The sequence below is a fragment of the Hemitrygon akajei genome, chromosome 2 (genome assembly GCF_048418815.1).
Source record: "Hemitrygon akajei chromosome 2, sHemAka1.3, whole genome shotgun sequence".
Classification (NCBI taxonomy): Eukaryota; Metazoa; Chordata; class Chondrichthyes; order Myliobatiformes; family Dasyatidae; genus Hemitrygon; species Hemitrygon akajei.
In genome coordinates this window covers 82,814,942-82,840,699 of record NC_133125.1, presented here as the reverse complement: position 1 = coordinate 82,840,699, position 25,758 = coordinate 82,814,942, and the positions used below count along the sequence as shown (strand labels likewise).

Sequence of the window (25,758 nt, the reverse complement as noted above, 5' to 3'; positions counted from 1 at the left end):
GGGGAGGCATTATTAAAAGCTACCGAATATTGAAAGGCCTAGATAGAGTGGATGTGGTGAGAATGTCTAGGACAAGAGGGCACAGCCTCAGAGAGTACCACGTCCACTTAGAAAGGAGATGAAGAGGGATTGTTTTAACCAGAGTGTAGTAAATCTATGGAATTCATTGCTATGGACAGCTGTGGAGGTCAAGTCATTCAATATATTTAAAGCAGAGATTGATAAGTATTTAATTAATAAGATCATCAAAGGTATGGGGAGAAGACAGTAAAATGGGGTTGAGAGGGGAAATAAATCAGCCATGCTCAAAGATGCCACACAACTTGATAGGGTGGTTACAATGCATATGGTGTACTGGCCTTCATAATTCAGAGCCACAGAGTAATCTGCAGCACTATAAAATTCTGGTTAGACCACACTTGGAGTATTCTGTTGAGTTCTGATTCCCTCATTATAGGAAGGATTTTGAAGCTTTAAAGAGAGTGCAGAGGAGATTTACAAAAGTGCTGCATGGATTGGGGAGCATGTCTCCTGAGGAATGGTTGAGCAGCAGTGGTTTGGATTGAAGGAGGATGAGAGGTGACTTAATAGAGGTGTATGAGGTGAAAAGAGGTGTAGATAGAGTGGACAGCCAGAGACTTTTTCCCTGGTCAAAAATGTGGAGTAAGTGGGAGTATAATTTTAAGGTGATTGAAGGAAATTATAGGGGGGATGTCAGAGATAACTTTTTTTACACAGAGACTAAATGCCATAGGAGCATGGGATGCACTGCCTGGCAGATCCATCAGGGACATCAGTGAATGAACATCAAAAATGACAGGATATGTGTGAAGGAAGGATTAGATGGATCATGCAGTAGGACACTACTTCGCAGGCTGAAGTGCCAGTACGGAACTGTACTGTTCTCTTTTCTAGTTCTTTGCCACCCATCTACTATGGGAATAATTTATAGTAACACACACAAACTGCTGGAGGAACTCAGCAGGTCAGGTAGCACCTATGACACCGAATAATCATTTTCGGCCAAAACAATTCATCGGGAATAGAAAGGAAGGGGGAAGATGCCCGCAGAGGAGAGTTCACCATGGGAGAAAGGGAAGAAGGAGGGGCACCAGGGGGAGGTGAAGAGAAGAGGTAAGAAATTGTTGGGAATAGAAAAGGGGGGGTGGTTGCAGGGGAAGAAAAAAGAAGAGATTTAAAAATTACCAGATGGAGAATTGGTGTTCATGCCATCAGAATGGAGATTATCCATATGGAATATGAGGCGTTGCTCCTCTATATTGTGAATGGCCTGATCATAGCATTGTTTCTTCCCTTTCTCCTATGGTCCACTCTGCTCTCCTATCAGATTCCCTCCTCTCCAGCCCATTACCTTTCCCACCCACCTGGCTTCACCTATCATCTTCTAGCTGGTCCTCCTCCACCCCGAACACCTTTTTATTTCGGCATCTTCCCTTTCCTTCCCAATCCTGGTGAAGATTCTTAGCCCTAAATGTCAACTGTTTATTCATGTCACAGATGCTGCTTGGGCTACTGTGTTCTTCCCACATTTTGTGTATGTTGCTGTGGATTTTCAGCATCTGCAGAATACCATGTTTATCGTTTATAGTAGCCATTTAACCTATAAGCCAGCATATCATTAAGAGATGCAAGAAAACCAGGATATGGAGGGGAAACCCACATGGTCAGAGGCAGCACGTGGAATCTCCAGACACAGAGAGCACTCAAGGTCGGGATCGAACCCAAATACCTGACGCTATGCAGAAGCTGTCCTGTGGCCCAGTGCTGGCCACAAGTAACAACACTACAAACTAGCCACCAGCATCAACTTGCATTTACCTGGCAATTACATTGTAGCAGCAATGAAGTTGGTGAGCTGGAAGTGTATAAAAGTCATCAAACTTGAGACGGTAGTTTTAATAAATGTATCTAAATAAAAGAGCTTTCATTATTTGAACATACTTAATTTCCCTTGTTTTTCATTGAACCAATCATGGGGAAATTTGCATAGTGCAATAGCACCATTCTCTGGCTGCCAAAGGAATGGCATGGCCATCAATATTCCTGGTGTGTACCCCACAAACTGAATGAGTCAAGATGCATGTGGAACATTTCTGCTACTTGACTATTGTGGCATATTCTCAGCATTTTCTTGGGTGAGATCACATCCAGCCAGATTTGGCATGCTGTATGAAAGCCTCACACTACCCTTTAGCTTGGCTGTAAACACAGTACTGGTGAGTCACAAATAACCCTTATTTGGTATTATAATACCAGAAACTATGATATTCCACAGTATCATTCAGTGCTGAAGCTTGTCAAATCAATCACAAATGCCTACCATTAGTTTTTCTTCTCTTGCAGAGCACAAGGAAAATAGGAAAACAAATGTGTTAGGAAAATGCTATATTTTATGCAGAATATTCCATGCTGGAGTCCATTTCAAGACAATAATGTACTACAGACCTGAAACAAAGTAAATCAATCAGAATTTGATATAATGCATTAGTTGTCAGTTCAACATACTAACATAGCATGGTTCTATAAAACATTACACACTTAAAATGTGAGCTGTTTTAAAAGGTAGATTAGATTCTCTGTTAAAATGGGACAACAGCATGCCCAATTTTAAGGGATACACGTTACTGACAGTGATTCCAATAGATTGTGCACAAGAGCTATAGAACTGAAAGGACATTATAAAATTAATGCAACGCCTGGTAACTACTTATTTCATTACATTCTCGGCTTGATGTCTGACAGTGCAAGACAACTTATGGCACATCAAAATAATAATCTTATTTAAGGGATTTGTAAAATATGACCAGTGGTGCCATCAATATTGATGTAACGAATTCTTTGCAATCTGCTCATTATACAGGCACTGGTGGATGCAATGGGATCGATGCCAGGATTTAGCCGAGAACACAAGAATGAAAGTTTCCTTGGCAGCTGCTTCAGAAGTCAGTATGGTTGAAGAGGTATTGAAATAGATTGAAGCCAGCTGCCTGAAGAGAGACAAAAGGGACAGCTCTGTGCAAAGTAACATCAGTGGTGGGAAGTGATTCGTGGGATATCTCAAGGGTCAGCACTTGGACCTTTGCAACTGATGTTGCATGATCAAGCAATTGGAAGCAGTAATTGACACAAAGTTGTCAGAATCTGCTAAACCACCGGGATGAGGAATCTCATAAAAAAAACAGGCTCATCAAATATTGAGCTACAGTTTTCTTTTGCTTTTTAACCCTTGGACAAAAGCTAAACACAATCTTTGAATCTAATGTCAATCAAACATTTGAGTTCACAGTCCTGACTTCATTCAAAAACAACTTGAAATAGTCTCGGTTTTTCTAGAAATGTTTAATGTCATAATAATAGTGGTGCACATTCATGGATTCATGGAGCATGAAAAGAGACCAGCCTGTATGTCCATGCCAGCTCTTTAAAAACAGGCATTCAAACACTTCTACCTTGCATTACTTTTTACTCCAGTCCTGCTCTGTCCTCACAGTCTCGCACATTCATGCCTTTTCAAGCACATCCAATTTCCTTTTGAAATCATTCTTTGTTATTACATCTCATAAAATAACTCCCTGTATTAGCTATTTATTCCCATCTCTCCCAAACCTTCAGCCCATTTTTCTTTTGCTAAATACCTCAAGTCAAGTTACTGACCTCTTGCTAAAGAAAATGGTTTCATCCATTATTTAAAAACAATGGCTCCTTAACCACTTCTGCTCCAGTTCTGAGATATCACCAATGAAGCCTATTGAAAATATTAAGAAATGATAGAAATTTTGGCATTAAGAATGTTATGAAAATTTAAAAACTGGAGGTGCCAGAAACCTGAAGTAAAATTTAAAAAAATGTTGGAAATGCCAAGCAGATCTGTTGGCATCTGTACAAAGAAAAACAGATGAAGGTTTTTTTTAACTGAACCGCTAACTCTGTTTCCGTTTCCACAGATGCTGTTTGACCAGTTGAGAGTTTTCAATATTTTCTCTTTTTATTTCAGATTTCGAGCATCTGCAATTTCTTGATTTTCAATGAAGGTCCTGTGGATAATTATTCTAATCAAAATGAAAAGCTTCAGCCCAAAACGTCAACACTTTATTCCTATCTGTTGATACTGCCTGACCTCCTGAGTTTGCCAGTATTTTATGTGTATTACTCTGGATTTCTTGCATCTGCACAATCTCTTCTGTTTTAGTATACTAAACTTTTATTAGAAGGCAAACAAAGTACTATCTAGCCTAGAACTTCTACTGTTTTGTTGCAATTTTTATGCATGCTTCGCAGTTAAATTTTTTTCTGGAAACCAGTTCTATTTCTGGTTCTGCTTCACCATCCCTGAACAACATATTATTCCTGGACACTTCATGTTCATGCCTTGACCATGGAGGTGTTCAACACTGGGCAATGTACATCTAGACTCTGCTTCAGCAAGACAGAGATGAGTGTGTGTGTGTGTGTGTGTGTGTGTGTGTGTGTGTGTGTGTGTGTGTGTGTGTGTGTGTGTGTGTGTGTGTGTGTGTGTGTGTGTGTGTGTGTGTGTGTGTGTGTGTGTGTGTGTGTGTGTGAGAGAGAGAGAGAGAGAGTGAGGCCCATGAACAGTATGAGGTCACACATGTAGATGCAGTACTTAAAGGGAAGTTACGTGTCTGAATCAGAAGCCTTGAAGCCAAACATGTAGAGCCACATTCTCAGTTTACATTTCATTAAATGTTGCTTACCGATACCTCTTGCCTAGTTCTGTGGGAAACATTTACCCTCCCATGGTAATATAACATAGCCGGTACTCATGTCGAACTCTACTGAGCCGTGGTTATGCCTGCCCCATGCTGTAGCCACTCATCTCCAGAGATTGCAGAGTGGAAAGAAAGCTAAACAATGACCTCCTGCTGTGCCTCGGCTCTGAGCTGAAGGGAGGCCAAGATTGCTATTAGATTTCTGCAGGAAGGTTATGCGGAATTGGAAGGGGCAGGGGATTTTGGATAGTGAGTTTGAGGATGTGGAGATGAGAGAACAAGGGGTCATGGGGACAAGAGTTTGATCTGACCAGGGAAGCAATAGAGACAACCTCATTAAATATATTTAAGACACAGATAGATTTTTCCATAGCAGGGGAATTAAAGGTAATTGGGAAAAGGCCGATGGGTGGAGGTAAGCCCATGGCCAGATCGGCCGTGATCTTATTGAATGGTGGAGCAAGCTTGATGGGTCAGTTAGCCAACTCCTACCCCTATTTCTTATCTTCTTACTTTCTTATTCCAGAGTGAAGTTTTATGTTCTGTGGGACTCACTCAACCTCAGTATAGACACCACAAAGGCTTTCTGAGGAAGGAGCACAGTCCAGGGTTCCATTGCCGCTGGATGCTGAGAGGCTGAGTCCTGTGCAGCATTCTCACAAACATTTCAATGGTATGTTATTTGAATAAGAAACAAAGGCAACATTAACACCATTGAAGTTATCTACATGAGGCACTGCAGCATCTATCATCAAAGACACCCACCACCCGGGCCATACCTGGCATTAAGGGCATATATACAGAAAGATGCCGGAAAAGGGCTAGTAACAGCATTGTGCATCTTTTGTGCTGCTTTGGATGTGAGATAACAATTATTTTGTTCTCCTTTACACATGTGAACTGGAAATGTCATTAAATAATCTTGATTGTGATCTTGATATGATCTTTATACAGCTACCATCAGGCAAAAGGCACAGAAGTCTCAAGGTTCAAGAACATTTTCTTCCCTTCAGCTATTTTGCTCTTGAAGGAACCTACAAAACCCTAATCACTTTGACCACTTTGCACTACAATAAACCTTACTTTTTGTTTCTAATTGTATTCTCCCTTGCACGATTCTTGCATAATTATTATATAATTTATGTTTAATGTATGTTTTTCCTTTTAATTTTGTGTCACTAAAGGTATGTGCTTATAGTGCTGTGGAGAGTAAGTTTTCCTTTGCACCTGTGTAGACATGTACTCGGGCATATGACAAGAAATATATTGAAATTAGAAAAGTTGTCCTTTACTCTGCATCTGCTATGGAGTTCCCACATCAAATTCTCATCCAGTCACGATCTTGATATGTCCCTTCACATGATCCCAGTAGCTGGTTGCCTCTCCCTCCCCAGAACAGGCCCCCTTTAACTTCCTGACCTGACACTTCCTGAGATTCTAAGGCCTCAGAGTAGGTTACAGTACATCATCCTCAGTATGAACAGTTTTCTAGGCACTTTTAATTTTTCTTTTAATTCATATTTTCAGTAGCCATGTTCTGCTTCTTCATTGATCTGAACAAATCTACAGCCAGAATTATTAATACAGAAGTATGCAACATAAAGAACAATTGTCTAAAGTCACATGCTAAATTGTGAGCTCTTAGAATCATACACGGATCACACTACCTCAACTCAACTCATACATGTCACTCTACCGGGATAAATGAACAAGTCCCATTTGCTTGCTTTTGGCCCACATCCCTTGAAACCTTTCTTATTCATATGTTTGTCCAAATGTCTTCTAAACATTGTAATTGGACCCACATCTACCACTTTCTCTGGCAGTTCATTCCATATACACACTATCCTCTGTGTGAAAAAGATAACCCCTTTGGGACCCTTTTAAACTTTGCCCTGTATCCCCAGTAGTTTTGGGCTCACCTAACCTAGGATAAATATTTTTGTTGTTTATCCCTCATGATTTTATAAACCACTATCTATATGATCATCCCTCAGGCTTCAATGTGCCAAGGGAAAAAAAAAATGCAACCTCTCCTTATAACTCAAACCCTCCAATCTCAGTAGCATCCTCATAAATCTTGGTTGTACAATTCCATTTTAGCAGGGCAATCAAATCTGTCGGCATGACTCCAAATGCAGTGTTACCAACAGCTTGTACAATAGTAACATGACATCCTAACCCCTGTAGTCAATTTTCTGACCAATGCAGGCAAATTTTTTTTTACTAGGCTTTCTACCTCTGTTGCCACATTCAAGGAACCATGTACCAACACCTTTTAGTTTCTCTGTTCTACAACACTTCCCAGGACTCAACCAGGAGTTAAGATTAAAGATCAGCTTTATTTGTCATAGGCACATTAAAACATCAAAAGAAACAGAGAAATGCATTGTTTGTGTCAAATTAAATCAGCGAGGATTATACTGGGTACCCCACAGGTGTCACTGTACTTCTGGCACTGACATAGCATACCCACAACTCACTACCACTAACTCGTCTGTCTTTGGAATGTGCAAGGTAACTGGAGGAGCCAGAGGAAACCAACATGGTCAGAGGCAGAGTCAGGAATTGAACACTGATCAGTGGTCATGGGCACTGTAATAGTGTTATGCTAACCACTACGCTACCATGCTGTCCAATAGGAATTACTGTTTAGCTCCTACTAGGTATGTCTCTGAAAAATCCAATACCTCATATTTAACTGAGTTAAACTCCATCTGCCAGTCTCAGTCCACTCTCCCAGTTGATCAAGATCCCATTGTAGATTTTTTTTTGAGATCTGGAAAATACCTAAGATTTTGGAAATCTTAACTAAAAGAGGATCAGATGCAAACCTTTGACCCAAAACATTGCTTTCCTCCCACAGATGCTGCCCGACCTGCTGAGTTCCTCCAGCAGGTTGTTTGATGCTCCATTATCCTGTACCTGGATGCATTGTTAAGATTATGGCTTGCCTGGCATTATGCAGCAGGTGGAAACTAGTGACAAATTTCTTGAGAAGACAAAAATGTGAAAAGAATGCTCCACAGATTCCCTCCCTTGATAGAGTCAAAGGATATCTCGTTGAAAAGAAGTATCATGTAATGGTTGATATTAATTCCTCATAATTTTCATGTCCATTGTGGCCAAGGTAGACAGAATACACACTCAGTAGGGAAGAAGCTACTAAGAAATGATTGAGGAAAACCCTGCCTATATATACACACACACGTATATAAAATTTATTTATTTATATTTATAGGTTTTTTATTCTGTATATACACATATACAGAATATACTGTATTATATATCTACATACACAAAACAAACTTGAATGAGACTTATCCACACTTTGTAAAATGCTATACTGATCTCAGCTGGACTGCACAAGGTGGCATCAAGACAGACTGAAGTGCCAGAGCATATGAAGATATGAGTGATAAAGAGAAACTCATTCACGCCACGTCATCCTTACACATCACCACAAGAAAAGGGTTGAAAATCTGAGTTTTGCAATCCAACTGAGAATACAATATATAAATATTCAATAAAATGGCACTCAGCTCCTCTGTTTAATTGTGGGCATCATGAACAAAGCTCAAATTGTTCTCTGAAGCAACTAGTTTAACATGTCATTTCAGTGGGCAGTTAAAAAGCAAACATATCATATATACATACAATTGAACAATTCCTTTCTTGGTGAACATTGGGGAAAATGTTTTTTTATATATTGCAATCTAGTGGTTTCATTGTTACACTACAAGATTTTTTTGTTTATTCCGGAATATTAAAGAGGATCCCAAAAGTTTCATCAGATATATAAAGTGTAAAAGAGAGGCAAGAGTGGACATTGAACCACTGGAAAACGATGCTGGAGAGGTAGTAATGGGGGACAAGGGAATGGTGGATGAACTGAATAAATATTTTACATCATTCTTCACTGTGGAAGACTCTAGCAGTATGGTGGAAGTTCCAGGTGTGAGGGGTCATAAAGTGTGCAAAGTTACCTCAACTAAAGATAAGGTTCTTGGGAAACTGAAAGGTCTGAAGGTAGATAAGTCACCTGGACCAGATGTTGTATACCCCAGAGTTCTGAAAGAGGTGGCTGAAGTGATTGTAGAGGCAGTAGTAACAATCTTTCAAGAATCACGAGATTTTGAAATGGTGCCGGAAGACTGGAAAATTGCAATTGTCACTCCACTTTTCAAAAAAAAATTGAAAGGCACAAGAAAGGAAACTATAGGGCAGGTAGACTGAAGATGATGGAGTCAATTGTCAAGGATGAGGTCTCAGGGTACTTGGAGCCACATAATGAAATAGATAGTAGTCAGCATGGTTCCCTCAAGGGAAAATATTGCCTGACAAATCTGTTGGAATTCTTTGAAGAAATAACAAGCAAGATAGACAAAGGAGACTCCGTTGAAGTTGTACACTTGGATTTTCAGAAGGCCTTTGACAAGTGCCACACATGAGACTGCGTAACAAGCTATGAGCCCTTGGTATTCCAGGAAAGATACAAACACGTATAAAGCTGATTGGCAGGAGGCAGGGCGGGATAAAGGGAGCCCTCTCTGGTTGGCTACTGGTGACTACCGTAATTGTGTTCCACAGGGTCTGTACTGGGGCCAGTTCATTTAATGTTATATGTCAATGATTTAGATAATGGAATTGATGGCTTTGCTGAGAAGCTTGCAGACAATATGAAGATAGGAGGTGGGACAGGTAGCTTTGAGGAAGCAGAATGGTTGCAGTAGGACTTAGACACATTAGGAGAATGGGCAAATAAGTGGCAGATGGAATACAGTGTCAGGAAGTGTATGGTCATGCACTTTGTAGAAGAAATGAAAAGGTTTACTATTTTCTAATGGAGAGAAAATACAAAAAACCAAGGTGCAAAGGGAATTGGGGGTCCTTGTGCAGGATTGCCTAAAGATTAATCTGCAGGTTGAGTCTGTGGTGACAAAGACAAATGTGATGTTAACATTCATTTCAAGAGGACTAGAATATAAAAGTAAGGATGAGACTTTATGAAGCACTAGTGAGGATTCAAAGGAGGTTCACAAAAATGATTCCAGGTTTGAATGACTTGTCATATGAAAAGCGTTTGATGGACCCAGGGCTGCATTCACTAAAATTCAGAAGAATGAGGAGTGACCTCATTAAAACCTATCAAATGGTGAAAGCAACACACACAAAATGCTGGTGGAATGCACCAGGCCAGGCAGCATCTATAGGAAGAAGTACAGTCAATGTTTCAGGCCAAGACTCTTCATCAGGACTAACTGAAAGAAAAGGTAGTAAGAGATATGAAAGTGGGAGGGGGAGGGGGAAATCCAAAATGATAGGAGAAGACAGGAGGGGGAGGGATATAGCTAAGAGCTAGAAAGTTGATTGGCAAAAGGGATACACAGCTGGAGAAGGAAAAGGATCATGGGACGGGAGGCTGAGGGAGAAAGAAAGGGAGAGGGGCCTTGATAGAGTGGATGTGAAGAGGATATTTCCTATGGTGGGAGAATCTAAGACCAGAGGACAAAGTCTCAGAATAGAGGGGCATCCTTTTAGAATGGAAATGAGGAATAATTTCCTTAGCCAGAGAGTGGTGAATCTGCAGAATTCTTTCCAACAAGTAGCTGTGGAGGCCAAGACTTTATGTATACTTAATGCAGAAGCCAATAGATTCTTGATTGATCAGGGCATGAAAGTTTACGGGGAGAAGGCAGGAGATCAAGGCTGAGAGGAAAATTGAATTAGCCGTGATGAAATGGTGGAGCAGACTCAATGGGCCAAATGGCCTAATTCTGCTCCTTTGTTCTATGGTCATATGACATGTAATTAACTGAGGTACTTGTTTCTCGTACTGGGTTCTGTATTACTAATTCAGTAAACACTATGCACTCATTATTTGTGAAACTGAAACTCTTATGGTGACCATTGCCACACCGTGCAACCAGAGACAATCACCTGTCCAATTTCTAGAATTTATCCCCACTACCACTGATATTAGTACTTTTGAAATACATATCCAATTTCCTTTTCAAAGACACCTTAAAAGCAACAGGTTATTAGAACACATTGTGCTTCAACATGCCAAGTATAAAAAGACTTCTAAACTTTCTCTTCATTATTGTGGTAACCTTCAGTCTGTAATTCATTTTTACCAAGCTGCCAGCCTAATTCAGCAACTTTCCACTATCTTCCCTCATAATATATTGCTCCTTCCTTTCCAGTCCTGATCAAAGGTCTCAGCACAAAGCATTGTTTATTTCTCTCCAGAATCAGAATCAAGTTTATTATCACTGATATGTTTTGTGAAGTTTACACCATAAATGCTGCCTGAATGCTAAGATCTTCCTGCAATTTGTGGGGTTTTTTTGCTCAAGGTGTCCACCATCTCTGGAATCTCTTCATTTTTCCTAAAACTTCAAAACTTCTATTTATTTTCTTGTAACCTCTCTCAGTTAAAAAAAGGCACTTCCTTGAAAAACATAACCTGTGATTTCTAGTCCTATTCTAATGAATTTTCAAGGTACCCTTTTCTATGTCTCTAATGCCCTTTCTCTGAGATTTCTAAAATTGTGTGCAAAGCTCTCACTGAAGACTGGTCAAACACTGATTGTAGAAGTTCAAACTCAACTTTTTTGCTTTTTTTAAAGATGGAGAGAGCAAGGAAGAGAGAAAGAAAGACAGTGATCTCACCAGCACAGTGAGAGTGGTAGAACGAGAAGCATAGAAACAGAGAAAAAAAGGTGAAAATTATTTTCATTCTGTGTATTATATGTGATTATTTGAACCACAGGGTCATTAAATTCCGTACAATGAACAAAATGCCACTTGGCTCATTGTCTCTGTACTGGTCACAAAGGAGCTGACTCTCACATTTCACTTTCCAGCATTGTTACAATGTAGATGACTAAGCATTAAGCTCCTAATCAAAAAGTGGACATTTCAGACTGTACTGGGCAGTATATTTCTAATCTTACACACCTTCCGGGTGAAAAACATATGACCATAAGCAGAATCGGGCCATGGAATCTGCTCTGCCTTTGACAGTGACTCTACGTGCTATTATAGTTACATGTGTTGTGTTCCTTGTGTGACTGTTCGGACTGTGTTTAGCACCTTGTTTCATCTAGCTTTATACACATGTATGGTTGAGTGACAATTAAACTTGAACTTGAACGTGAATCATAACTTTTGTTCAAGTGACACTCAATTTTCAGGTAACACCTGTAAATTTGTAGTTTTCTTGAAATTGGCAGTCACTCCACACATCCATAGCAAACCCCTATAAATTATGAAAATCTGAAATAAAAACTGAAAATACAAGGAATACTCAACAGGTCAGGCAGCCTCAGTGGAGACAGAAAAATAGAGTCATGTTTTCACTTCAGTGATCTCTCATCAGAACTAAGCTAAGCTAGAAATAAGACTATGCTATAGTGAAAGGAGAGGAACAAGAGGGAAGGTCTGTGATAGGATGGAAATCAGGAGAGTTTGAAAGACTTGCTGGGGTGGTAAGGGATTGTGGTAAAAGTATACCTGGAGACCTCCATTCAGTCTCCTAGGGTAACACAAAACTGTCATTTTAATTCTTTACTTGACCATTGCCTTTATTCCATTGTTCTGCACTGAATAAACCTCAGTATAATCTCAAACAACAGTAGTGTTGTGTATTTAATATTGCAGTAGTATCTGAGTAATATTGTAGATATATTGTTCGATTAAGCATTCTTATTCTGCTAAATAATTTATTTCCAGTTATATGTAAAAAAAAATTTGAATTTTATATGTCATGACGCTACCACGTGGTATGTGCACATCTCGCTTAAAGTAAACATGGTTAGATTCACATTTCTTACTCATGTGTCCTTCTTTTAATAAGTTTAACATTCTGGAGTTCCAATGCATAGCAAGTATGGCATTTTCTAACTTAGTAAATTACAGCTTCAAGACTAGACCTGGCATATAGTGTAGCAGTTAACATACCATTGCCACTGATTGCCAATCAGGGATCAATTCCCAGTGCTGTCTGTAAGGAGCTTATATCATCTCTCTGTGACTGTGTGGCTTTCCTCCAGGTGGTTCAGTTTCCTCCCACATTCCCAAGATGTACGGGTTAGGGTCAGTAAGTGGTGGGCGTGCTATGACGGTGCCAGAAGCATGGCCACACTTGCGGGATGCCCGCAGCCTGATGAAGGGCCTTGGCTTGAAATGTTGACCGTTCATTCCTTTTCATAGATGCTGCCTGACCTGCTGAGTTCCTCCAGCTTTTGTGTGTGTGTTTCACTATTTTGATGTTTCACTACATGTGACAAATGAAGCTAATCTTTAATCTAGTGTTCAGCATTCAGTAATTCCAAATAACCAGGCATTCCAGTCTTGTATAACAGATTCCCAGAATCCAGTTTCTTTTCCTCTCCTGCTCAGTTACTTCAGATTCCATTTGCTTTCTTTTCACCCGTGTTTGCTTTTCCAAATTTCTTTTAGTTCAGACAACCATACTCATGCCAGTCAGCCTTCCCTTATCTCCAACCAATCCCCTTTGTCTCTTTCCCTTTTATTCACTGCAGTTTCGGATGTCATCCAATTCAAATGTTTCATGTTAATGACTCATTTTCTCCCTTCTCCTCACCTGCATTTCTCTATATATTTTGACACATATGTGATAAATAAATGAATTTGAATCTGAGCACTTCTAGAATGTTCTGTGCTTTATTTGTTAAATTTCATCTGACAGAGGTAAACACAAGCTCGGAGAACATTGTGATATTTTTGCAAGACTGGTGAGTTCATTTTGTTTTTTTTCAGTGTTGCAAAAGCAGGGAAATTTTAAGTGCTGTATGTGATATGCTAAACAAGTTCAATAAATTAATTTTCAGATGTATATAGATGCAATCTTATTCCATTCTCACTTTAGGTAGTTATATCATTGGTATGTTATTTTAAAATTATGCTCATGAATGTGAAATAGCTTCACAAAATTTTTAACTATACATGTGTGGGATATGTGATAATCCAGACTAACTCACATTTGCACCTACCCCACCCATATGCACTCTTGCTAAACTACAGTTTCTGAATAACTCAACTTTATATTTCTCAAGCTTGTGTTCAAGTGTTGCCTAGATCTCAATAATCTCCTATAATTTCCTGCAGTCCCACCGTCCCTTGATATTTTTATTTCTTTAACTTGTGCCTCGAGCCCCCACCTTCCACATTTATTATCAGTGATGCTTTCAGGAGACTCTCAATGAAATTCCTCCCTATGCCTTGGCGTGTTCCAGGATTGGAGTTCCATGTGGGCAGGAGACAAGAAGGATGGTGAATCCCTAGCTCTGCGAACCTATGGGTCTGGAATTTGGGGCCTGGGGTTCTGGGTCCATTCATCGGCAAATCCAGAGCGAGAGGCTTGGAGTTCAGGGTCCTCTTCCAGGGCCCATATTCATTTTCAGTGGTGGGTCCTGGTGTCGATACGGAAGATCAAAGCCTGGAGGCAAATCAGCAGTCCAGAAGTCAAGGCCCAGATGCTGAAGCTCTGTGACTGCAATTCACTGTCAGTCTGCCGGGGAAGTCAAAGAACCAGTGTCTTTGAATCCGAGTCCACTGGACACTGGAGGCCCAGAGATGTTGTGTCCTGGGGTTAGAGTATTGTCTGCAAGTGTGTGTCGGTGCGAGGGACATAAAGGGCTTGTTTTGACATTGTTGTTTTTTTTCTCAGTGTTTATTTCCAGTACTATATATAGCTAGGGTGCCTAAGACTTTTGCACCACACTGCTGCAGGTTGGTCAAAATAGGAAGGTGGTTGGGAACCGAAATACTTAGTTTTGTATTAGCTTAGTAGTATTAAGAGTTAATTGGTAACTGAAAAGACATAATATACAGTACTGTGCAAAAGTCTTAGGCACCCTGACTATATATGTGACCAAGGCTTATGTAAAGTACTGTACAATTTTTTATTTAGTGATACCACAGGAACAGGCCCTTCCAGCCCAAACAGTTGCACTGCCCAGCAACCCACCTATTTAACCCCTAACCTAATTGCAGGCCAATTTACAATAGCCAATTGTACAAACTGTGGGAGGAAATTGGAGCACCAAAGTGAAACTCATGGGAAGAACATACAAACTTCCTACAGCGGACGTTGGAGTTGAACTCTGATACCCTGAGCTGTAATAGTGATGTGTCTACCATGGCACCCAAATGTTGTTCACCATGAAGCAATTTTTAAATATCCACCAATGTCAGACAGAAAAGAGCCCTGTTTAAAAAGAGGATAGAAGCTCTTGCAACACGTTGTTCTTCAAGGGCAACACACAAAATGCTGAAAAGCACAAACCACGTTGTTCTTCAACATAACTTTGTCTTAGTTGCATTAATCAAAATATATTTCCACCAGAAAATGAAATATCACAAGTCAAATAAAACATTCTTAATTTCATTATTTAATATTGGTATTGTCAATCTGGTGTCATTATAAATGATAACATAGCTCCATAATATGTTACCACGCTGATGCAATATTTCACAATACATCTGAAGCAATTTGTATTTATCTCATGCTGGAAACCCAGGATAACTGTCCCAATGTGGTCTCTTCCATGTAAATTGGGGAACATAGTACAGCATTGTAATTCTGAATATAAGAGCAAGGAAGGCTGAGGAGATGTAATCCAGATGTTTAAAACTACACTCAGTGGCTACTTTATTAGATATCTCCTGTACTCAATAAAGTGGTCACTGAGGGTATGCTTGTGGTCTTCTGTTGCTGTAGTCAGTCCAGTTCAAGGCTCAACATGGTGTGTATCACTGAGATACTCAAATCACCGTCTGGCAGCAACAATCATTCCACAGTCAAAAGTAATTAGATTATATTTCTTCCCCACTCTGATGTTAACTCAACCTCTTGACCATGTTTGCATGCTCTTTTGCATTGAGTTGCTGCCATATGATTGGCTGATTAGATACTTGCATTAGTAAGCTGGTGTACCTATTAAAGTGGCCATTGGGTGTATTTCAAGAATGTTATCATGCTGATCTAACTTTTTCCCAATACAACTAATGCAGTTTGCATTTGTGTGTGCTGTTAAAACAGATAAATGTCCGGACGTGGCTTCTTCCATGTAAATTAGGGAAAAATGTACAAACATACAATATTGTGATTCTGAATATAAGAGCAAAGAAGGCCGAGGGGATTTAATCCAGAAGTTTAAACCTATCAATGGTTGTGATAGATAAGGACAAACTGTATCCAATTTACAGTTAACTTGCATGATGGCAAGGGAGCGATGAGGAGCATTTGTTGTAATATTAAACAAAAAGTGACATAGAAAATGCTGGAATAAACTCTCAATGTTTAGAGACGTGACCCTTCATCAGAACTGGTCGAAGAATCTCGGCCCGAAAAGTTGACCGTTTATTCCTTTCCATAGATGTTGCCTGACAGGCCATGCTCCTCCAGTATTTCATGTCTGTTGCTCTGGATTTCTAGCACCTGCAGAATCTCTTGCGATCATGTAAAATAATTTAGTGAGTTGTCTGGAATGTACTGCCTGAAAGCATAACGGACACAAGATTTATCAACAACTTTCAAAAGGGAATTGAAACATACTTAAAAATGGGAAAAAACACAAAAATTCCATGCCCACAGAGAGTGAGAAGGAGATGGTGTTCATTCACTAACAAGAGAAAATCTATAAATGCTGGAAATGTTTGTTAGGATAACTTTTCTGGAGCTAATTGTGTATCCTGTTCCAATTTCTATGCTGTCTGAATCTATTGCTTAACAAATTTTAATACTGTTGGGAGACACACCTGGAGTCATAGAGAATAAACTCCAAATCAGGCACTACAGCCAATCTAAACTCCAGAATCAGGCACTACAGCCCATCTAGTCAATACTGAACTGTTTTGTTGCTTAGCCCCATATATTTGCACCAAAGCTATAGCCCTCTACACCTGTCTCATCCATGTAACTAACCAAACTTCTCTTAAATTTTGCAATTGAACTCACATCCAACACTTCCACTGACAACTTGTTCCACACTTGCCCATCCTCTGGGTGAAGAAGTTCCCCCTCAAGTTCCCCTTAATATTTCTATGTAATCAAAATGACTGACCATGGCATGATTGTTGGTGCCAGATGGGGTGGTTTGAGGATCTTGGAAACGGCTAATCTTCTGGGATTTTCACACATAAAATTCTCCAGAGTTTACAGAAAATGGCATGAAAAACAAACAAAAAAAAAATCATATTCAGTGAGCAGAGTTTCTGTGGGCAAAATTACCTTGTTCATGAGAGAGTTCAGAAGAGAATGGCCAGACTGGTTCAAGCTGACTGAAAGGAGACATTAACTCAGACAACACAGATTACAACAGCAGTGTGAAGAAGAGCATTTCCAAAATACAACACATCAAACCTGGAACTGGATAGGCTACAGCAGCAGAAAACAATGAACACACACTCAGTGGTCACTCTATTAGGTGCAGTAGGTGCCTAATAAAGGGGCCACTGAGTGTATGTACCTCGATAAGATCTTTCATCTTCCTGCATTCCAAGAATAAAGTTCAAACTTATTCAATCTTTCCCTTTAACTCAGGTGTTCCAAGTTCCTCAAGATCCTTGTAACTTCTCTTTTTCAAGTTTATTGATACCTTTCCTACAGATAGATAAAACTATGAAACTGTTATGGCACAAATGGAGTTCATTCAACACAGTAAATCCATGTTTGCTCTTCAAGCAACCCTACTGGGCCCATTGCCCCCCTCTTTCATAATAGCCTTGCAAACAAGTCCTTCTCAATCAGTTATCCAGTTACCTTCTAAAAGTTATGATTGAATCTTTCCACTACCCTTATAGGTCATAACTGCTAGACACAGAAACAAAAGTTATCTATCACTAACATCTCTCAATTTAGAGGGGTTTTTATTTTGATAGGGCAAATGCAAACAGGCTTTTTTCATTAAAATTGGGTGAGATTAGAGGTCATGGGTTAAGTGTGAAAATTGAAATGTTTAAAGAGAACATAAGGGGGAGCCTCTTCACTCAGAGGATGTTGGGAATGTAGAAAGAGCTGCCAGCCGAAGCAGTGGATGCAGTCTCAGTTTTAACTTTTAAGAGAAATTTGGATAAGTTCATGGATGGGAGGGGTGCCTGGTGTTATGGTCCAGGTATAGGTCATTGGGACCAGAAAGATTAATATTTTGTCATGAAGTCGATGGCCTGAAAGGTTTGTTTCTATGTTGTAGTGTTCTATGATTCTATGAATATCTCTGATATTTTTAGGTCCAAATTTCAAATCTATGCCCTTGCTTCCTTGTAAGCTGGAATTGGATCTACATTTGACAAGTTAACCCATTTAAATGCATCATTATCTTGAATACATCTAACACATTTCTAATCATTCTTCTTGAATTTTGCGGTTGGTCATAGGATTCCCAACAGACTAACAAAATGGCTTGCTCTCTGCTTAAGGGCTGTTAGGCCAATGCATGTTAGCATTGTCAACAACATTAATATCCTAAGAATAATGCAAATATTTTTTTTAATCCATTTATTCCTCTTCAAATCTATAATCAGATAATGCTGTCATTTGATATATATCATTTAATTTTAATCCTTGCTACTTAATATCAGATTAGACAATAAACTGAAACTTGATATAAAACATCCATGGCACTAGGACTTTGATTTGAAATATCTGTTTCTAAATTAAGACTAAGCTTATTGCAGGCACACTTTCAAGCCCTTCTCTTCTCTTGAAGATAAAATCTGTTTTTCCAGTTCACATAATTAGGTTTTCAATATGAAATTTATGTTCCTCTCTCCATGGCTACTTTCTGCCTTGCTGAATATTTTCAGGATTCTCTGTCATTATTTCCGGTTTCCAACTTCTGCCCTGTTTCACTTTTGTAAAGTTAATTTCAAAGTAAATAATTCTAGTTTGTTTGCAGAGCTTACAATTACTAGAAACGGCTTTGTATGATTATAAGATTAGCTTTATTTGTCACCTGTACAACAAAACATTCCATTAAATGTGGTATTTCTGTATCTATAACCAACACAGTTTGAGGATCGTGCTGAGGAAAGCCCTTGAGAGTGTCACAAAGCTCACAGCAACAGGATAGCAGCCCAAGAATCATTAAGAATAACTGTAGTGTCTTTGGAATCTGGGAGAAACCGAAGCACACAGAAGAAACCCATGTGGCCACAGGGAGAACATACAAACTCCTTACAGACAGTGGCGGGAATTGAACCGAGATTTTTAGCACTGCAGTAGTGTTACTCTAACCACTACACTACTGTGCCTTCCTTTCTTTGCTTCAACAGGACTGTTCTTAATGTAAACATTTTTGTTAAATAACTTCAGTTCCTCCATGCAATAGTGAGCAGGGTTAAGTGAAAAACTCTCATGCTCAATTGTATATTGTATAACCTATAGAAATATAATGTAAACCTTTCTTATGGATGTGCAGAGAATAGAGCAATGCGGACATTAAGTAGGAAGAAGGAAGTAGTTAGGCATCTAATTAGCTTGGGACAACACCGTGGGGCGATGGGTCTGTTCTCTGTTTCTATGCTGTACGTATTTATATTCTATGTTCTAAGTTCGATGAAGTGGAAAGGGGCTTAAAGCAGCACGGTCCCTACACGTGTACTGAGAATTGAAGATGTGTCTAATGTAATGATGTACACTTCTCCAACCCTGCATTAATCCTGGACCGTTTTACAAAGTAGACGCTTGTAGACATTTTCATGCAAAGAATAGATAGTGCCCGGAGAGACATAGGACGAAACAAAAGCAGCTTTGGTGAGGTAAGAGTTTTCAGTATGAACTGGTTAAAGGGCATGCATTCTAAGATACTCATACAAGGAGTACCCCTCGGATTTCTTTTAGTCACTGCACAGCACAAACAGTTGCAAACCGTCTGACCCCATTGGAAAGATTCAACCGCGTCTAGACTTGCGCTGACTCTGGGGTTTCTTTAAGCACCATGGCCAGCTCCCTTAACGATGCGTGAATCACTGCGAATTGACCATGAGAATCAACAGGAGATTCTTCCCCACCCCGTCCGCTTTCCCTGGTACTTCAGTGGCTGGACGCATAATGTACCCGGCAGCACTTAATCAGTAAATTCTTCACTGTTTCCCATGTATGCCACGCTTCATTCAGATTTACAACGAATTAAGTTTTATATATATATAGTTAATCAAGAAGTTCAACGATCAATTTCTAAACTGACAAAAGAGTATTTTGATTCTTTTGTAGGCTAAACGCCAACACTTCTGGCGGGGGCGGTTATACACGCACAGGGTGTTCTACTTTGGCATAGAGAGGTAGTACGGCATTATCTTCTTGAAAATGGCTGTAAAGCGACATCGATGTGATTCAAATGGCTACCTAGATGAATCATGTGGCCACCTGGAGAGAAAGGGAAGATATTTTGGAGTATATTGCCAATATCAAGGGAAATGGAAATACTGAGGTCCGAATGTCTACTTGAGAAAACTCATGGACTTTTTGTTCTTAAATCACCTATCGAGAACAAAAATGTCATGAGACCCCTCTGCATAAATATTGAATAACATGTGACTTCCATGTTAACATTTCACTATTTTTGAAACCAGTAGCAGTTCTTTAATATACAAGTCGAATATGATGTTCTCCCTGTCCCCGTCCCCCCCCTCGGCCCCCCACGACTCCCTCACATTACATTAAAATACTTCTGCAATCTTATTCAAGCTGTGGGGACATTTCCACTCCGCAGCTCAACACAACAGTGGCCTGAGCACCAGTTCTTGAAAAAAAAGGTTTCCTAATGTCCCAGCTCTGCTCAGAAGCATTCAAAGCTTTCCAAAAAACTTCCATCCAATTCACAAATGTTTCTGACCAAACTTATTACCGAAGGAGAAGTGTTTTGGTATCCCTTTAAATTTAAGATAGCCCCTTTTTGTTCCTAGCTTCGCCAATAGAGGATATAATTTCTCTGCATTCATTTTATTGAATTAGTTTTAACACTAAACAATTTGATCACATTAATGAACCGTCCTTTGTAATCAGGACTATACTAGTTACACTTCCAAAACTCGTCTTTAAAGCCTAAATTCCTAATTCCGAGGCGGCACATAAAATTAGGCCCTTTTAAAAAGTAAAGGTTTATTTATCAAAGATAGACTATTGATTTATAAAGTAATAGCATTGGATCCAGAGTATTTCAGGTTCGAATTGGGTATTTTGTTCCTGAAATTAAACTGCACCTCAGATCTCCAATTGAAGGAGCTAACGTCACTGTCCCCTGAATGTAAGTAAGAGTCTGCCATCTTATTAAGCAAAACATATTTTTTAGTTTTATTTTAATATATTAATAGGAACAACTGCTGGACGTAAATAAAACAAGAATGACTAAGTCGACTCTGGAGCTCTGATGTGTAAACAGTCAAATGAAACTTGCGATAAGCCGTTCGAATAATTAGCTGTACGAGACAACATTCGCCGACATTCATCTCCGATGCTGTTGTGATCAGTACTGTTGTTCCTTTGGAAATAGTGTAATAAAACTGAAAGGAACATAGAGACTTGACTAGTAAACATGTCCTGGTGCGGGTGATGTATTCAGGTTAAATCTGGCATACCTTCGATGCCTTGTACTTCTCAAGCTGAATGGGGGAAGAAGTTGAAGTGTCCACTAGCTGGTATCTACTGTACTGGCCAATCAACTACTGTGCAATGCAAAGACTGACTCAGTGGTCTGACGTAGAGCCTTTCACAGGAGTGGGTCTGGTTTCTGAGCTTCTATCCTCTCTTAGAGTTAACACGAATCCAAAGACACCCTTTTCCCGTCTCCTCTCAGGAAAGTAATCAACTGAAAGTAATCGTTGGGCCTAACCTGAACTCACACAACACACTACAGGAATCTATTAAGAATAGAACTGACCGTTTGAAAATTAGTTCAAAATTTGTTAAAGCTAATATTTTCTTTCTAAACCCCTATGTACCTTCAATAGACTGATTTTGTGTTAATTTCATATCCTGCAGATCAGCATCAATCAGATTTAATTTCACTGACGTATGTCGTGAAATGTGTTGTTTTGCTGCAGAAGTACATTGAAATGCATAATAATAACGATAAATGACAATCAGAAGTATATATAAAAAAGAAAAATAAATTGTCATGCAAAAAGAGAGGGAAATACTGAGGTGGTGTTCATACTGAGGGGATATTAAAGTTTTACAAGAATGACGTTATCCCCAACTCTACCAAACACTTGTCCACTGTCATTCCCTTCAATGATGAATGATAAATAAAAACATTTTTAAACTAATATTTTCCTTAGCTAGGCACAGTGCAACTTGTCTGAGCAACATTTGCTCTACAGCGACATCTGTAGCCTGGCAGAGAACTGCAGCTCAGAGAACGACTCACACAAGAAACAGCTGCAGAAGTGAAACGTGGTTTATACGTCAAACTAAACAACAAACTTGTGACAGCTGAAAACCCTTAGGTATCGCAATTGTCTGTTGAATGTTGCTTAAAGAATGACCGGCTGTAACAGGCTGCTTTTGCTCTGCTGTGACACGCATTTTTGTTTTATCCATGCAAGTACTGTCGATTGGTGACGGTTTCAATTAAAAGACTCTATAAATCTTCTTTAACAAAGTTAGAGCTTTCTTACAACGAGATATGCTATTATGATTGCGACCTGCCGAGATGTTACTTCAACGTTTTCCACCACCAACTCACTTCCCGCGAATTTGCGTTGACTTGTCACTTTGAAACTACATGGTTATGGCTTGATTGTGGGCTGTTACTTACAGTTTACTAAAATGGTCACCTGTGATTTAGGGGGTTGGGGTTAGCTGTAGTAAGCGTGATCCCACAGTTTCTGGGACCACAGAAAGCTTTGAGTCGAGCGCTGTCCATGCCGGTAAGCATCCCTGTGTTGAAGGTATACCCGAAACTGATCTGTGTACAAACACACTTGCACACCGGGGAAAGACTGCATGATGTATAATAATAGCAATAGATTAACAACTATCAAATAGATAAAGGGAAATACAGAGTCTGATGGAGTGAAAAAAATCCAAGAAAAAATTGCACCCGCTAGTTTTACTTACTGAACTTTTAAACGTGTACTGGAAATGCATTGCTATTTATACGCTTCAAAAAGTTCAAGGTAAATTTATGGTCGAAGTACATATACTGTACGTCACTATACACACACACACACACACACACACCTGAGATTCATTTTCTTGCGGGCATTCACAGCAAACACAAGAAATGCAATAAAATCAATGAAAGACCGCACCCAACAGACGGACAAACGTGCAAAAGACAGCAAATAGAGCGAATACAAAACTAAAGAAAATAGGAAAAAATAATAAATAAGCACCAATTATCCAGAAGTCATTGAAAGTGGGTCCATAGGCTGTGGGAGCAGTTCAGAGATGGGGCGATGCTTGAGAGCATGCTTCGCTGAAGAAGTTTAATTAAAACGTAAAACACTCCGTCCCAACTAACCACACCGCTCTTGCTCTGGTGTTCGAGAACATGCTATAAATGTGGAAACTCGGGACTGCATTATCCCATCCGGAGTTTCCGCATTCGAAGTGTCCTGCAACTTTCCGGTGGCGGAAGAGACTCCAGCTAGGGCGAGTAGGGCGGAGGTAACTTTTCTGACCTGGCCAGTGCGGAGAAAGAAGGAACCTTGCTCCAAAGGTAGTTAGATGCTTAAGAGAAACACCAAACTGGGTAATAAATCAGTCTGGGATTTGAATCGTCCTAGTTCAATCAATTAAGTTTAAGCCCCCCCCCCCATAACTTCTGAATTCTGTTTTTAAAATAACTCGCTGCGTTTTCTATAGCAGTCCTGTAACTGAACAAATTATCGCCTTACGTTGAAATTTCAATTGCTACTGAGTTATTTAGATTCCTTTCTTGATTTTAGCTTTAATCTCCCGATTAAAGATTCGCAATTCGTCTGATTCTCCCTCTAAGCTCGCATTTACGAGAACTGCGCTCTGTTCGGATGCAACGGGGGAGCGCTTTATTTTGTAAACAGTCGCGGGCTGACTGGAGTGTCTGTCAACAGCTCGCTTTGCCGAAGGGCTTCCTGTAACCACAGCGTCTCACCCCGGGCTTGCGAGCGGCGAGATCCAAATACCTCCACGCCGCGTGCGACAAGTTACTGGGGCTCGGTACAGCTCCGCTTAGAGCCACATCGATCGCGCGACTTCCATTCAAAGGCAAAAAGTTACAGTGGAAAACAAACCCAGCTGGGGTTATAATGAAGTGTAAAACTCCTATTATTCAATGTTGCGGTGTATTCAAGAGTATGGTTGAAAAGGCACACATCACTCTCCCTGTCTGATGCGAGCGGGGATCTCACCTCCCTGTACCTAGTATGACCAAAGGATGCTTTCACTGAAAGAACCCCTGCCTCGCCCCTGGGTCGGCTGCGGCACTTATTAAGGGTCTATAAGGATAAATTGAGAGCTGTACTTACGGGAATGAGCGGTTGCTATACACGCCCACAAGCTGATGAATAGGGAGACGGCAAAGGACAGCTTGATACCAGCGAACGAATCCATTTTCAAACAAGATCGAGTGGTACAGACAGAAAGAGAGAGAGAGAGAGCGCGATCAGGATAGCAACTCCCCGCTCCTCGTCACCTCAGCACGCATCTGAGTTCCTTCTCTCCTCTTTCCTTCCTCTCTCTCTCTTCTCTCCCCCACCCCTCCCTCCCTCTCTTTCCCTCTCAATTTTGCCTCCTCCTCCCCCTTCGAACCAGCTGCTGCTTCACGCCATCCCGCCGCTACACGTTCTGCTGCGCTAGGCTGTGTATCCCCGGAATCACGGACGTAGAACGAACAGATGCAAGTAGCAGCTCTCGAGGAGGGGTGAGAGGTGACGGACGGTCCCTGTGCGCGCCGGTTCAGTCTTTTTACACGGTCCTCAGAAACACACGAGCGCCTCTTCCGCCCACAGGTTACCTCAGTACTTCACTGGACACCGTTGATTGAGGAAATCTCTGAAGGGAAGGTGGAGGGCAGGGTGAACAAAAGAGGCAGGATTTTCCCTATAAACCCATTGAAATGTATTTAACTCAAAGATGAACAGTAACTGATCTCATTATTTCATATAGTGTATGTTGTTGTCAATTATGACAAGAATCGTGGGTGTTATTATTATTAACCTATTTAAATGTTCACAATGATTTATTGATTATTGATTAATTAATTGCCGTTCCCCTTCGATTCTGTGTGATTAGATTACATACGTCGATGGTGGCATTTTAGAATCCAGTGGGAAACAGTTTAAACTGAGATTAGCAGTGGTTAAATCGCAAACCAGAGCAATAACTTTTATTTCCTGTTCCTAGTATGGTTCGTGTGCCCAAACCTTTCCGCGAGAATGTTAACAAATTAAAACCGGCAGGAGCTATAAAAAGGGGGACTGGGGGAGTTTGAGCACCGGTTTATTCCCTCACTTAACTCTGACCGCCGACCTTTAGTTTGTAACTAATCTGCTTACAATCAATATTCATAGAATAGTGTCATTGAATTTACCAATGTGTCAAAGGAACACCCTGCTATCACCAGCCACGCCGCAGCCGAAGGAGTTCCGGCATTGAGAGTAAATGTGGTAAACAACTGATAGAGATTCATCATCTCTATTTATCGTAAATGTGCTCAAGGACATTGATTACTTCCGAGTTCCGGAGACTGTTTAGCCCTTCTGTTCGAACTATCGTGGAGCTGGCAAGAGGTTGTTCAGCGCGGAAGCGCGGAGCTGGACTGGACTCGGACGGTGTTAACGCTGCGGAATCCTGGGCCGCGCGCTTCAGGTCGCTGACTGGAATCCGGCTGCACATTCTTGGTCCGTCCGCTGTCGGAGTTTCCGCACGGTCACTGGCCGAGTCACATCAAACAGCATTGAAAGTTGGTCAGTATTGCTTGAAACTTTTGTTTTATTTGTAAGACACAGCGCAAAATATTCAGCCTAAGCTGCTCGGCAAGAAACTCTCCTTAAA

General features: G+C 40.3%; 1 protein-coding gene across 2 annotated transcripts in view; it reads right to left on the bottom strand.

Annotated features, from left to right (window-relative positions):
• LOC140714304 (contactin-associated protein-like 5) overlaps positions 1 to 24,444 on the bottom strand; it is a 1,942,527-nt gene extending 1,918,083 nt beyond the window's left edge. For both annotated transcript variants that reach the window (XM_073025413.1, XM_073025423.1), the window contains exon 1: positions 24,231 to 24,444. In XM_073025413.1, coding sequence (XP_072881514.1) covers positions 24,231 to 24,315 — 85 coding nt within the window. In that variant the 5' untranslated portion in view covers positions 24,316 to 24,444. The remainder of the gene's footprint in view (positions 1 to 24,230) is intronic.
• Between the last annotated feature and the right edge of the window lie 1,314 nt (positions 24,445 to 25,758).